General features: G+C 35.6%; 1 protein-coding gene across 2 annotated transcripts in view; it reads left to right on the top strand.

Moving 5' to 3' along the window:
- The window catches only part of LAMA2 (laminin subunit alpha 2), a 661,080-nt gene that overhangs the window by 264,600 nt on the left and 382,053 nt on the right, over positions 1–14,427 (top strand). For both annotated transcript variants that reach the window (XM_046006188.1, XM_046006187.1), the window contains exons 8-9: positions 4,575–4,753; positions 11,199–11,298. In XM_046006188.1, coding sequence (XP_045862144.1) covers positions 4,575–4,753; positions 11,199–11,298 — 279 coding nt within the window. The remainder of the gene's footprint in view (positions 1–4,574; positions 4,754–11,198; positions 11,299–14,427) is intronic.

The raw sequence follows: 14,427 nt of genomic DNA, 5'->3' as shown, positions 1-14,427 counted from the left end.
AAATACTCAAGAAGTATGTGGCAGATGACTTTCTAGCCTAAAATTGTCATCTGGCCCAACGTGGTGATAGGGATGCTAGAGACACCTGTGATGGAGATCTGCTCAGGCCAAGACAAGACCTAAATGAAAGACTTGTACTGAGCTATAAATCCAAAATAACCACAATGCCCAATTCAATTGAATTCAAATATTAATATTTATTGAGTCCTAGCTACATTTTTTTTTTTTTTTTTTTACTTTCATAAGTATACATAGCCCCCAAAACAGGCTTGGTAGACGTTTTAACCTAATACCAACTTTGTGTATTTATTAAAAAGAATTTATCATGTATCATGTATCAGACATGGTAGGTCCTTAAAACTATTGAATTATAGCAAACGTTCATCATAAAATCCCCCCAACCACAAAATATTTTCTTTTGAATTTTTATGATTCTGCATATACTAACATACTATCAATGTCTTGAGTCCCTCCATTTTCTGTAGTCACCTTTTTTGCCCTTTTTTAGAAAAGATTTACTTACTTATTTTAGAGAGGGGGAGGAGCAGAGGGAGAGAGAGAATCACAAGGAAACTTCATGTTGGGCACTGAGCCTCATTCAAGGCTCCATCTCACAACCTTGAGATCATGACCTAAGCCAAAACCAAGGATGGCGCTTAACCGACTGAGCCACCCAAGTGCTCCCTTTTTTTTTTTTTTTTTGCCTTTTGATTTGTGTCTGCCTGGTTGTGAAGATGTTTTGTTAGAAATCACCCATGGTTACTGAGTTATATCTGTAGAAATGGGCCACCACCCCCCACTGTGGTAAAAGGGGCATCCAGAGTCCCAACTTTTATTTTCTTTGCATATCCCCTACCCCATTCCTGACCATCCCTCAGGTTCTCCACAGCTGCTCCCAGTGAAAGCAGACATTCATTCCTAAGAGTGAAATGCCACTCATGTTCTCAGACTTCTGTAAATTTAATTATACTTCTCTTCTTCTGGTGGAATATCAGCAATCACAAGTGGGAGGAGCATTTGAGGGCAGGGGTTCTTCCTGTTGCCCCTGACATTATCCCACACAGTTCTAATTTTGTAAAGTGATCTGCAGAATCCTTTAGCTCACTCCACTTGTATATGTGTGTTTACACAAGGAAACAAAAGGTTTAGCTTAAATTTGTGAGGAACAGGGATGGATAAAGCAATACAAAAGCACATCGCCACTTGTTACTATATATATATTTTTTAAATAGTGGAATTGTGAAACGATCATCTTTTCTTATGGAACAGATGGGAGGCGGTATTTCCAAATTTAAAAAAAAAAAAGTTTTTTCTTTTTTGTCCACAAATTAGACACAAGAATCCAAACCATGGAACCTTGCATAAATATCATGCTTTTGGCAATGTATGCATTCCTAAAAGCTTGTATGAAAATTTTCTTTTCCAAGTTGAATTGTGTTCCAATCACCTTAAGATATAGAAAACCCCTTCTGTAACATGAAAAATCCTTCTATGAAATGAATAATTACCTACTAATTCATTTGAGTTTAATTTGGATTTTCATCAATCTGGCTTACTTAAGGCGGGATATATCTCTAAAAAGCAAAGAATACTTCTTCCCTTGCTAAGCCTATACTAAAGACCGTTTCTATCACGTCTCTTAGTTATTCTGTGAAATAGCAAACTGCTGATGGCAGAGTGAAAAATTGCTCTTTGTGACTGGGAACTATCTGTGTTCTCTGAGGCTATACATAGGAAGCTTTGCAGGTGCAGTGCCTTTAAAAGAGCCATGGGAGCTGTAGGCTGAGGGTCCTGGCATGGAATGTGAAAAGCAGGGCTCCCCAAGCATCCATGTTTTACCTACTTAGCTCATGGTTATAAATATTAAATCTAAATAATGTGTGAATCAATTTTCATTCCTCTATATTTCCCTTTACTTACACTGGAAGCAGAAATCTTGTCTGTTTCTTGCAATATATTTTTACAACAGGATTTATAAGAATTCTTGTGTATTGTCCTAAAGGTATAAAACCACTTATAATGCCTAGAATTTTATATTTATGACTATAGGTTCCCTAGAATAAAGTTTGAAAACTTTCCATCAGTATAGCAAGAATCCTATATTCTAAACCAAAGTCAATAGACCAGGGAAGGTATTTGCTACAAACAAGATAAGGAGATAGTATTCTTACAATATTAAGATGTCTTCTATAGCAATAAGAAAGAATTAAAAAAAGAGAGAGAGAATTCAATAAACAGGTTAAAAATGAGCAAAGATTAAAACAGGAATAGAAAAGACTTAAAACCATCTAAAGAGATTCTCACACTTACTCATAATGAAAGAAGTACCAATTAAAACAATGAAAACACTCTTTAATTTGGCAAAGCTTATCATTCATTCACTTAACAAATGCCTGAATACTTACTATGTCCAGGAACAAATAAAGAAGGTTGATAATACATAGTGTTGGTGAGGCTACGGTTGAATTTTTATCATATCTGTTAGAGGGAAAGTAATCTGACATCACATTTTTGGAGGGAAATTTTTCAAGTTAATTGAAGTTGAAATTCCACTTGAACTTACACTTGTAGGAATTTAGCCTAGAGATGTGGTTGTATAGCAGCAGGACTATTTCCTGTGTCCCAGCCATTCTACTGGGTGTTTTGCACTCTCACAACATCCGTAAAAAGGAAGCATAAACATGTCACCAAGTGGGGCATCTGGGTGACTGAGTGGGTTAAGCGTCTGCCTTTGGCTCAAGTCATGACCCCAGAGTCTGGGATTGAGCCACATGTTGGGCTCTCTGCACGTTGGACTCTCTACTCAGGGGGGAGCCTACTTCTCCCTCTCCCTTTGCCTGCCACTCCCCCTGCTTGTGCTCTCTTTCTCTCTGTCAAATAAATAAATAAATCTTAAAAAAAAAATGACACCAGGATTTAAATTGTCTTCTCAGAGTCACTCATCTGGTAAATGGGAATTGGTATGACATTAGAACCCCCAATCATCCCCCACCTCCTTGGGCTCCTATTGCTTACTCAGTGTTACTTATAAAAGAGAAATCTGGAAACAGAATAATTACCCATTAAAAGGATCTTAAACACCCCACTCAAGAAATACCCTGTGTAGCCATAAAGGAAACATGCTAAGAGAGAAAGAGCTATACTTTTTACTGTTAGTAAAATTTGGGAATAGTTCAGAACAGTTTATAAATCTTTCCCTTTGTGGGGTGGGGGAGACTGAGCTGTGTGCCCCACACATAAATCCGTATACACACATGCACCCCTCCACACACAAATGTGGAAATCATGTAAAAACACCTGAGAAACTCAACATCTGTGGAAGGAGATTCTGCATAATATATCTTTTTCCTTAGTACCCATCCTAAAATGAATTTTACCCATTTATTTTAAAGCCTTACCCAATTCTTTCTGGGGGAATAATTTTTTCACATCTCTGATCTCCTATAATATGACATGAAACAGAGAAGGAGGAAGAAGAGAAGGGGATTGGAAGACAAGGAGGATCAAGGGGGAAGGGTGTTGGAAAAATCAATTAAGAACTTATTTACAAGGCATTATCTAATGATTCTACAGGCATTTTCTCACTTAATGCTTTTAAATATTCCAATCTGGTAATTACTGTTGACCTCTCCATGTTTCCGGAAACAGAGCCTTAGTGAAATTAAGAAGTTCCCTATATCACATGACTAAGTACTCGATAGCCATGACTGGTGCAACACCATGTGATCTCAGGCACTTAAGCAAACCGACTCTCATTTTGCCCTGGTTCCTTGGCACTTATGATAGAGTTCATCTCTCTTATCAGATAGAACTTGAAGGAATTTGCCAGTGTTAGCCCTGTAGACTCAGGAGCCTAAATTCAGAGTGAGGTTGGCAAGACTGATTTGGTTACCTTCTATAATTACTTCACTTCACTTCTGTCTCCATCCCTGGCAGATGAAAAGAGGTTAATATGAGCCCCTAACTGATAAAGCTATTTTGAGAATTAAAATCTATGGCAATAGATATAAAACACAACAGAATGTAGAATATAAAAAAAAAAAATCCCAAGTTTTAGTTATCAGAAGTGCAAAAAAGCAAATGTGTCATAAGTGTCCTTTTTTACCTATAGGATCTAACACTGAGATTCACATGTAATAATACCCATTGCAGATTACCTGGATTTTAATCATTCAGTGCCATAGTTCAATAATTTCTTATTTGTCATAATAGGAAATTATGGATTGAACCATGAGGAATTTCAGTTTTATAAGATAAAATCAGTCAAATATTGGCAATTTCATATGATTCAGCTTAATTTATAGGTTTTAATTATTTCAAGTTCTATTAAAAAGTATGAATTTATTATTACATTCAATAAACCCAAATACTTTCTGGATACTTTTGTAATGTGTGTATACACACACACACACACACACACACACACACACACACTAATGCTTGTATATATATATATACACTAATGCAACATAATTTCTCATAGAATATAAAAAATATTATATAACAGAAAATGATTTTTAAGTAAATTTGAAACCTGAAATTAATGTTTATGAATTTATTTTTCCTTAATGCAGCATGCAATTGTCATGGGAAAGCTGAAGAATGCTACTATGATGAAAATGTTGCCAGAAGAAATCTGAGTTTAAATATACATGGAAAGTACATCGGAGGGGGTGTGTGTATTAACTGCACTCAAAACACTGCTGGTATAAACTGTGAGACATGCATTGATGGTTTCTTCAGACCCAAAGGGGTAAAGTATTCTTTTTCTTTCACAAAGTGTTATTTTTGGCCTTTTCAAACAGAGACGTCTCATATAGAAAAATAATTTTGAAAGCTTTTCTAAACAGTTTGACTGCAAATCTGAGAGGTGACTAGGAATGTTTCAGAATAAAAACTGGATAAATCTTTGAGGATGTGGTATAAAACATTTCCATCTCTCTAGAAAGTTCCATTGTGCCCCATTCCTATCAATCCTCACCCCTTGGCAAACTGATTTTTAGAACATTAAATTAGTTTTGCGTCTTAGTGAATTTCATGAAAATGAAATCATAAAATGAATACAATTTTGTTTTCCTTCTTTCACTCAGTATAACATTTAAAGAGTTATCCATAGTGGGTGCATCTGTAGTTCTTTAAAAAAAAAAAATAGTACTGAGTATATTATTCATTTGCGTGAACGTACTGCAATTTTTAATCCATTTTGTTGGTAGGTATTTGTGTCATTTTCAGTTTCTGGCTAGCTCCTATAAAACACTGCTTATATTAAATACAATATGACCACAGAAAGACATATTTTATGTAAGCGTGTTTGTGGTCAAGTTTTATTTACCTTGCTTGCATAAGTATCTAGGGATAGAATACTTGTTTTATAGGATATTAATATATCTTTATATGACTTTATAAGAAACTGCCAACATTTTGCCAAATTAGAAAGAGTATTTTACCTATTTACCAAAAATGTGTGAGTTCCAGTTCTTCCATATAATTTCTAATATTTGGTATTGGACTGTCTTTTTTATTAGCTATTCTAGTGGGTACCGCACGTGTGGTGAGTGGGTATTTGGAAATCATAAGTCATTCCCATCAATGCTTGGTGCTACCACAGATCTTCTATTATAACCTTACAGCTGATCCCATTTTGCGTGTAATTTCCTGTTAAGTGCTTATTGTCTATTCCTATATCTTGTCTTGTGAACTTTCCCTTCAAGCCAAAGTATTTTTTTTTTAATTCCAGAAACATTATAATTTTAGCTTTCAGATCTATGCCCCATCTCAAGTAAATCTTTGGATGTGGTATAAAACAGTGATTGAGATCTACATGGTTAATGTTGTTCCAGACCATTTTTTTTAAGTTCTTTGTTTTCCTCTTTCTTCCTTTTTCTCTCTTTCTTTTCCTCCCTCTCTTCCTTCCTTCCCTCTCTCTCTCTTCTTCTCTCTCTCTCTCCATTTCTTTCTTTCTCTTTTTTTCTTCTTTCTTTCTTTCTGAGACAGAGAGAACAAGCAGGGGAAGAAGCAGGCTCCCATTGGGCTAAGAGAACAATGCAGGACTCTATTCCAGGGTCCTGGGATCATGACCTGAGTTAAAGGCAGACACTTAACCCACTGAGCCACCAAGGCATCCCCCTGCCTTTTTTTTCAAGATTTTATTTACTTAGTCATTTATTTATTTAAGATTTTATTTTTATTTATTTGTTTGTTTATTTTAAAAGATTTTATATTCTTTTTCTCCTTTAAATTGCTTTGAGGCAGGGCACCTGTGCTTGCTTGCTCTCTCAAATAAATAAGTAAAATCTTGAGAAATAAATAAATTGTTTTGAGGCATTTGTTGCAAATCATGTGGTTTGATCACATGGGTCAGTTTCTGGAGCCCTAGATCTGTCCCATGGATTTGTTTGTCCATCCTTGCATTAATAGCATGGTATCTTGACTGGTTTACCTTGAATAAGTCTTGAATTCAGAAACATAAATACACTAACTTTAGTCTTCCTTTTGAAGATTGTTTTGGATCACAATTTCTCTTTTTATTGCTGTACAAATCAATGACAGAAATATTAGTTGAGACTCTTGTATAGAATCTAAATTCAAGTATGGAGAGAACTAATACTAATATTGAGTCTTGTAATCAATGAACATAGTATGTCTCTCCAATTATTTATACGTCCTTTAAATATTCATAGCAGTGTTTTTAGTACAGAGATCTTGCATGTCTTTTGTTAGTTCTCAGTATATTTATTATAAAAAATAATTTTAAAATTGTTTAATGTTATTATTATCAAGATTTTCAAATATTGATGTTATATCCCATACCTAAGTTCCTTTATTTGTCCTAGTGGCTTTAAGCTAGATTATTTAGAGGCTTGCTTTACGCCGTGTTAGGACAGATTAACAGTAAACTCAAGGTGGTTGTGTAATCTTGGCTAACTTGGTAGACAACTCCAATCTCTGTTTACTTTATGGTATACAGACTGGAAAACTCTACTCCATCACTGAGCTTTCCAGCTGTTTCTTTTTGATGGATTCCTTGGAGTCTACTGAACAGATGTAAGATTAAGGGATCAGTTAAGCATTTGAAGGGTGTTGATATGCAGATTCTGGTGCTCCCCATATCTGACCATAGATCTCAACTAGTTTATTTTTTTTTTCAAACTCAAATTTGCCTAGGTTCTACCTGCTTTTGATTAATATTCCAGGCCCTTAAATATTTTACTTTCATATTTTATCCAGAATTAATAATTATTATCTGAGAGTAGATTAGACCATACAAGACACTGCCATGATCAAACCTGGAGACTTCATATTTTTATTACAAGTAATTAAGTGAATTGGAGCCTAGATTATGGTGTTTTAATACTTATAAAAATAATTATGCTACACTATATGTTAAAAATTCAAATCACTCAAGTGCCAAATATTTGGGTAGAAGTCCATTTCATTTTTTTTAAGTTTTATTTATTTATTTGAGAGAAAGAGCTCCTGAGCAGAAGGAGGGGCAGAGGGAATGTGAGTGAAGCAGACTCCCCACTGAGCATGGAGCCAACACAAGACTGATGAGATCATGACCTGACCTGAAATCAAGATTTGGACGTTCAACTGACTGAGCCTCCCAAGAGCCGCAAAAGTCCATTTCATTTTTTTTTTTTTTTTTTTAGTTATGTTACCTCTTTTTTTTTTTTTCCCTTTTTATTTATTTTTTCAGCGTAACAGTATTCATTCTTTTTGCACAACACCCAGTGCTCCATGCAAAACGTGCCCTCCCCATCACCCACCACCTGTTCCCCCAACCTCCCACCCCTGACCCTTCAAAACCCTCAGGTTGTTTTTCAGAGTCCATAGTCTCTTATGGTTCGCCTCCCCTCCCCAATGTCCATAGCCCGCTCCCCCTCTCCCAATCCCACCTCCCCCCAGCAACCCCCAGTTTGTTTTGTGAGATTAAGAGTCATTTATGGTTTGTCTCCCTCCCAATCCCATCTTATTTCATTTATTCTTCATTTTTAAAGATAAAAAAAGAAAAATTTGATTTGTATTTCCCTGATGCCAAGGTATTTACCCTAAAGATACAAACATAGTGATCCGAAGGGGCACGTGTACCCGAATGTTTATAGCAGCAATGTCTACAATAGCCAAACTATGGAAAGAACCTAGATGTCCATCAACAGATGAATGGATAAAGAAGATGTGGTATATATACACAATGGAATACTATGCAGCCATCAAAAGAAATGAAATCATGCCATTTGCGACGACGTGGATGGAACTAGAGCGTATCATGCTTAGTGAAATAAGTCAATCGGAGAAAGACAACTATCATATGATCTCCCTGATATGAGGACATGGAGAAGCAACATGGGGGGGTAGGGGGATAGGAGAAGAATAAATGAAACAAGATGGGATTGGGAGGGAGACAAACCATAAATGACTCTTAATCTCACAAAACAAACTGGGGGTTGCTGGGGGGAGGTGGGATTGGGAGAGGGGGAGGGGGCTATGGACATTGGGGAGGGTAAGTGCTATCGTGAGTGCTGTGAAGTGTGTAAACCTGGCGATTCACAGACCTGTACCCCTGGGGATAAAAATACATTATATGTTTATTAAAAAAAAAAAAATTTGGAAGGGGAGGCGAACCATAAGAGACTATGGACTCTGAAAAACAACCTGAGGGTTTTGAAGGGTCAGGGGTGGGAGGTTGGGGGAACAGGTGGTGGGTAATGGGGAGGGCACGTTTTGCATGGAGCACTGGGTATTGTGCAAAAAGAATGAATACTGTTACGCTGAAAAAAATAAATAAAATGGAATAGCCAGTATGGTATGGGGAAAAAAAAAAAAAAAAAGAAAAATTTTTTGCATTGAGGTTTTCAGATAAATAACATCTCTATATTTTAAAAGTTATTGTTCTGAAATTTGATTTAAGATTTACTTACTAAATCCATATACTTAATAGTTAAATATATATAATGCAATGTTTATTTTGACTAATCTATATTAATAGTTATTTTAATAAATATTTAATAAAATTATTTTAATAAATTTAAAAATCATGTGCAAAGTTGATATAGTTATAGGATCTCATGTTAGAAAGTTTCCTGGTCAGCAATCTGGCAAGTTTCCCCAATTACCACAGAGAGATAATGAATTAGGGGACTTTGATTTACCCAAGCTTATCATTGGAATCATAAATCATATTTATTATAGCCAAGATCTCATTTAAAAGAATTTTTTTTCTTTAACCCACGGAGGGTTTTTTTTTTTCATTTTTTGTTTTCATGTCTTAGTGTTTTGTTTTGTTTTGTTTTTCTAGTGGGAGAGCCCTTCTGCCATCCCTACTCTGAAACTGTTACTCATACTTTAAGCTTCAGTCTAAATGTCACTTCTGTGAAATATTGTTGACTTCATTGTGTTGTATTATTGTGCCCTAATGCTCTGTTTGTATGTCTGTTTTATCACTTGGCACATTCTACTTAATCAGTGTCTTCCAAGCTTGTTATTCCTGTACGCTTATTTAAAGCAGATGCCAGGCATTACCTATCTGTGCTTTGTACAATTCTTACTTCATAATGGGGAATGAATAAATGTATCTTAAAAATTATGGTTTTAAAACTGATCTGTGAATATAGTTGATTGATATTCTATCAGACATGTAAATAACTAGTTATAACATTTTGATTTGTATTAGTAAACAAGTTTCCATTTCTAAATTAAGCATAGATATATACATACATTTTATGGGGGAAGTGTATATATTTATGTGAATAGATTTATTTATATGTAGAGAGAGACAGAGAGAGCATGTGCACAGTGTTTAGGTATACCCTAGGCAAATGCTTTTTTTTCCCTTCTTATCCTATTGCATCTAGAAACCAAATGTTGTAATTACAGCATATTTTCACAGTCTAGGTTTGTTTAATTAAAATATTTTAACATTAAAATTAGTTGTATTGAATAATAAATATGAGGAATCTTATCAGAACCTTTATTTGTTCTTTTAATTTTAGCTTAAGAATGTGGGGCACCTGGATGGCTCAGTGGGTTAAAGCCTCTGCCTTCAGCTCAGGTCATGATCCCAGGGTCCTGGGATCGAGCCCCACATCGGGCTCTCTGTTCAGCAGGGAGCCTGCTTCCTCCTCTCTCTCTCTGCCTGCCTCTCTGCCTACTTGTGATCTCTCTCTGTCAAATAAGTAAATAAAGTATTTAAAAAAAATTTTTTTTTAAAATGTTACTATAGTTTTTACTGATATCCTCATGTCACAAGGAAGTAGAGATGTTAAATGAGGCCACGTAGTCAGCACCCACACTGAGATGCAAGCTCACGTTTTCCTAATAGTGGAGACACTACATCATGTGCATTTGGCTGATGCTGCCTCTCCAGGAAGCCAATGGTTAATTTGCCTACTTAATATTATCTTTTTTTCAGCACCAAATATAAATTTCTATTTAGTCAGTCACATCATCATCAACATGAACAAACTTCCTAAAAAGTAAATTTGGGGAAATTACTAATTTTGAACTCTGGTATAAAAAAAGAAAAACATACACAAAAAACAATCAGAAGAATTTTATTAAGGAATATATATATTAGAGACTATCAAGGTTTTTTTTGTTTATTATAATGATATCATGATTATAAAAAAAAAAAGATGCATCCTGAAATATCTAAGGATTAAAGTACTCTATCTGCAGTTTTCTTTTTTTTTAAAGATTTTATTTATTTATTTATTTGACACAGAGAGAGAGATCACAAGTAGGCAGAGAGATGGGAGAGAGAGGGAGAAACATGTTCCCTGCCGAGCAGAGAGCCTGATGCGAGGCTCGATCCCAGGACCCTGAGACCATGACCTGAGCTGAAGGCAGAGGCTTAACCCTCTGAGCCACCTAGGCACCCCTATCTGCAGTTTTCTTTAAACTTAGCAAAGAATGAAAAATGATGGAACTCATATGGCCGAATCTTGATAATTCCTGAATATAGGTAGCAAATAAATACAAGTGTATTTTACTATCTGCTTTAGGTTTGTGGCTCTGTTTAGAAGAAAGGGATTTTAGAAATTGCAAATATATATTGAAGATAATTTCCTATATTCTTTTCTCCATATAATTTATTATTATGTATTATTAAATTTATTTTGTCCTTTAAAGTTTGCCAAATTAAAAAATATTTATGTTTTTATTACATTTGGCTAAGAGCCCTTTAATATACTTGTTAGGTATCTCCAAATTATCCAAGACCATGCCAGCCATGCCATTGTGATCCAATTGGTTCCTTAAATGAAGTCTGTGTGAAGGATGAAAAACACGCTCAACGAGGTAAGAGCAAGAACAAAGAACTGTTGTTCTGATAAAAGGACAATGAAAAGCCAGATATGATTATTTTGGGGGTAATATTTTATAGTAAATTTTACTTAATAATTTTATTCTCATATCTATCAATGTTCCCTCCAGGAAACAGTTTTTTATTCATCTCAATAATTATTTTCCTGTAAATTAATTATAACTAATTAATTATGCTTTAAAAGCAAAAAGAGTTGGATATTTTGCATTATAAGCATATGTGTGTATATTCATATATACATATTTATATAGCTATGCCTGTCTATCTTCTGGTTAATCAGAAATCTGTGATGTATGTAATTTTTTAGTGTCTTGTTCTTTATTGAATTGTTTATTGTAGTTTCTGTGGTTTCTAGTGTGAAAAGACAGCATTCACTGAGGGATGTGTGGGTTGCAGGGGGAGGATAGAACAGACTTCATACACTGAGATGAGTCCATAGTACAGAAAGCAAAATGTGTACATAAAGGACGAAAAATAGGTAGTTGTCATAAGTTAATGAAGGGAAATAAGCTGACAGTATTTAAGCCAAAGACTTTCTTTGAGGATTGAACTCATGATGAGGTCCAAACATTGAAGAATCAAATGCCAAAATAACTCCTTGATAAAAAATGTCGAGGAGTTATGTCCAGGAGAGTTGCTTGCCAAAGTTAAGTAGAACATTAGGACATATCTGCAGCAGTTTTTTTATATCGCTAAGAGTGGATTCTTCTCTTGGGAGAAACTAAAATAAATCATGGTTACAATATAGGGTTTTTCCTCCAATGGCTTTCAAGTTAAAACACTGGCAATGTTTCTTTGGCATGGTGTAGCTTACCTGCTTTCTTTATAAAATGATAAGATTATCAGCATAAACCCTACAGTCTTAAATCTTAAAAGATTAAAAGTCTGATTATTTTAAATCTCAAATGGTGAATTATTGAGGTCGTTTTTCATTTTATAGCTCCTTATCTTTTTGTAGTAACAACTAAATCATGTTATTTTCAGTAATGTCTTTTAACTTTTTTCTGTACTTATTTATTTTTTTACTTTTTTTACTTTGTAAAGAAATGTATTATTTTTGAAAAACTGATAAAATATTGAAAGGTAGAAAAATAAGCATACAATGCAGTGGTAATTCATTATAAATACTCTTTTTTTAAAATTTTTTTTAATTTTATTTTTTTTATTTGTTTATTCAGCATAACAGTGTTCATTGTTTTGGCATCACACCCAGTGCTCCATGCAGTACGTGCCCTCCCTATTACCCACCACCTGGTTCCTCAACCTCCCACCACCACCCCACCACCCCCGTCCCTTCAAAACCCTCTGGTTGTTTTTCAGAGTCCATAGTCTCTCATGGTTCATCTCCCCTTCCAGTTTCCCTCAACTCCCTCTCCTCTCCATCTCCCCATGTCCTCCATGTTATTTGTTATGCTCCACAAATAAGTGAGACCATATGATACTTGACTCTCTCTGCTTGACTTATTTTGCTCAGCATAATCTCTTCCAGTCCCGTCCATGTTGCTACAAAAGTTGGGTATTCATCCTTTCTGATGGAGGCATAATACTCCATTGTGTATATGTACCACATCTTCCTTATCCATTCATCCATTGAAGGGCATCTTGGTTCTTTCCACAGTTTGGTGACCGTAGCCATTGCTGCAATAAACATTGGGGTAGAGATGGCCCTTCTTTTCACTACATCTGTATCTTTGGGGTAAATACCCAGCAGTGCAATTGCAGGGTCATAGGGAAGCTCTGTTCTTAATTTCTTCAGGAATCTCCACACTGTTCTCCAAAGTGGCTGCACTGACTTGCATTCCCACCAAGAGTGTAAGAGGGTTCCCCTTTCTCCACATCCTCTCCAACACACGTTGTTTCCTGCCTTGCTAATTTTGGCCATTCTAACTGGTGTCAGGTGGTATCTCAATGTTGTTTTAATTTGAATCTCCCCGATGGCTAGTGATGATGAACATTTTTTCATGTGTCTGATAGCCATTTGTATGTCTTCGTTGGAGAAGTGTCTGTTCATATCTTCTGCCCATTTTTTGATATGATTCTCTGTTTTGTGTGTGTTGAGTTTGAGAAGTTCTTTATAGATCCTGGATATCAATCTTTTATCTGTACTGTCATTTGCAAATATCTTCTCCCATTCCGTGGGTTGCCTTTTTGTTTTGTTGACTGTTTCCTTTGCTGTGCAGAAGCTTTTGATCTTGACGAAGTCCCAAAAGTTCATTTTCGCTTTTGTTTCCTTGGCCTTTGGAGACATATCTTGAAAGAAGTTGCTGTGGCTGATATCAAAGAGGTTACTGCCTATGTTCTCCTCTAGGATTCTGATAGATTCCTGTCTCACATTGAGGTCTTTTATCCATTTCAAGTTTATCTTTGTGTGCGGTGTAAGAGAATGGTCGAGTTTCATTCTTCTACATATCGCTGTCCAGTTTTCCCAGCACCATTTATTGAAGAGACTGTCTTTTTTCCATTGAATATTTTTTCCTGTTTTGTCGAAGATTATTTGACCATAGAGTTGAGGGTCCATATCTGGGCTCTCCACTCTGTTCCACTGGTCTATGTGTCTGTTTTTATGCCAGTACCACGCTGTCTTGGTGATTACAGCTTTGTAGTAAAGCTTGAAATCGGGTAACGTGATGCCGCCAGTTTTGTTTTTGTTTTTCAACATTTCCTTAGCAATTCGGGGTCTCTTCTGATTCCATACAAATTTTAGGATTATTTGCTCCAGCTCTTTGAAAAATACCGGTGGAATTTTGATCAGAATGGCATTAAAAGTATAGATTGCTCTGGGCAGTATAGACATTTTAACCATGTTTATTCTTCCAATCCAAGAGCATGGAACAGTCTTCCATCTTTTTGTGTCTTCTTCAATTTCTTTCATGAGTGTTCTGTAGTTCCTCGAGTACAGGTCCTTTACCTCTTTGGTTAGGTTTATTCCCAGGTATCTTATGGTTCTTGGTGTTATAGTACATGGAATCGATTCTCTAATTTCCCTTTCTGTATTTTCATTGTTAGTGTATAAGAAAGCCACTTATTTCTGTACATTGACTTTGTATCCTGCCACGTTACTGAATTGCTGTATGAGTTCTAGTAGTTTGGGGGTGGAGTCTTTG

This window comes from Meles meles, chromosome 5 (assembly GCF_922984935.1).
Source record: "Meles meles chromosome 5, mMelMel3.1 paternal haplotype, whole genome shotgun sequence".
NCBI lineage: Eukaryota > Metazoa > Chordata > Mammalia > Carnivora > Mustelidae > Meles > Meles meles.
This window is presented reverse-complemented; position numbering and strand designations above follow the sequence as displayed.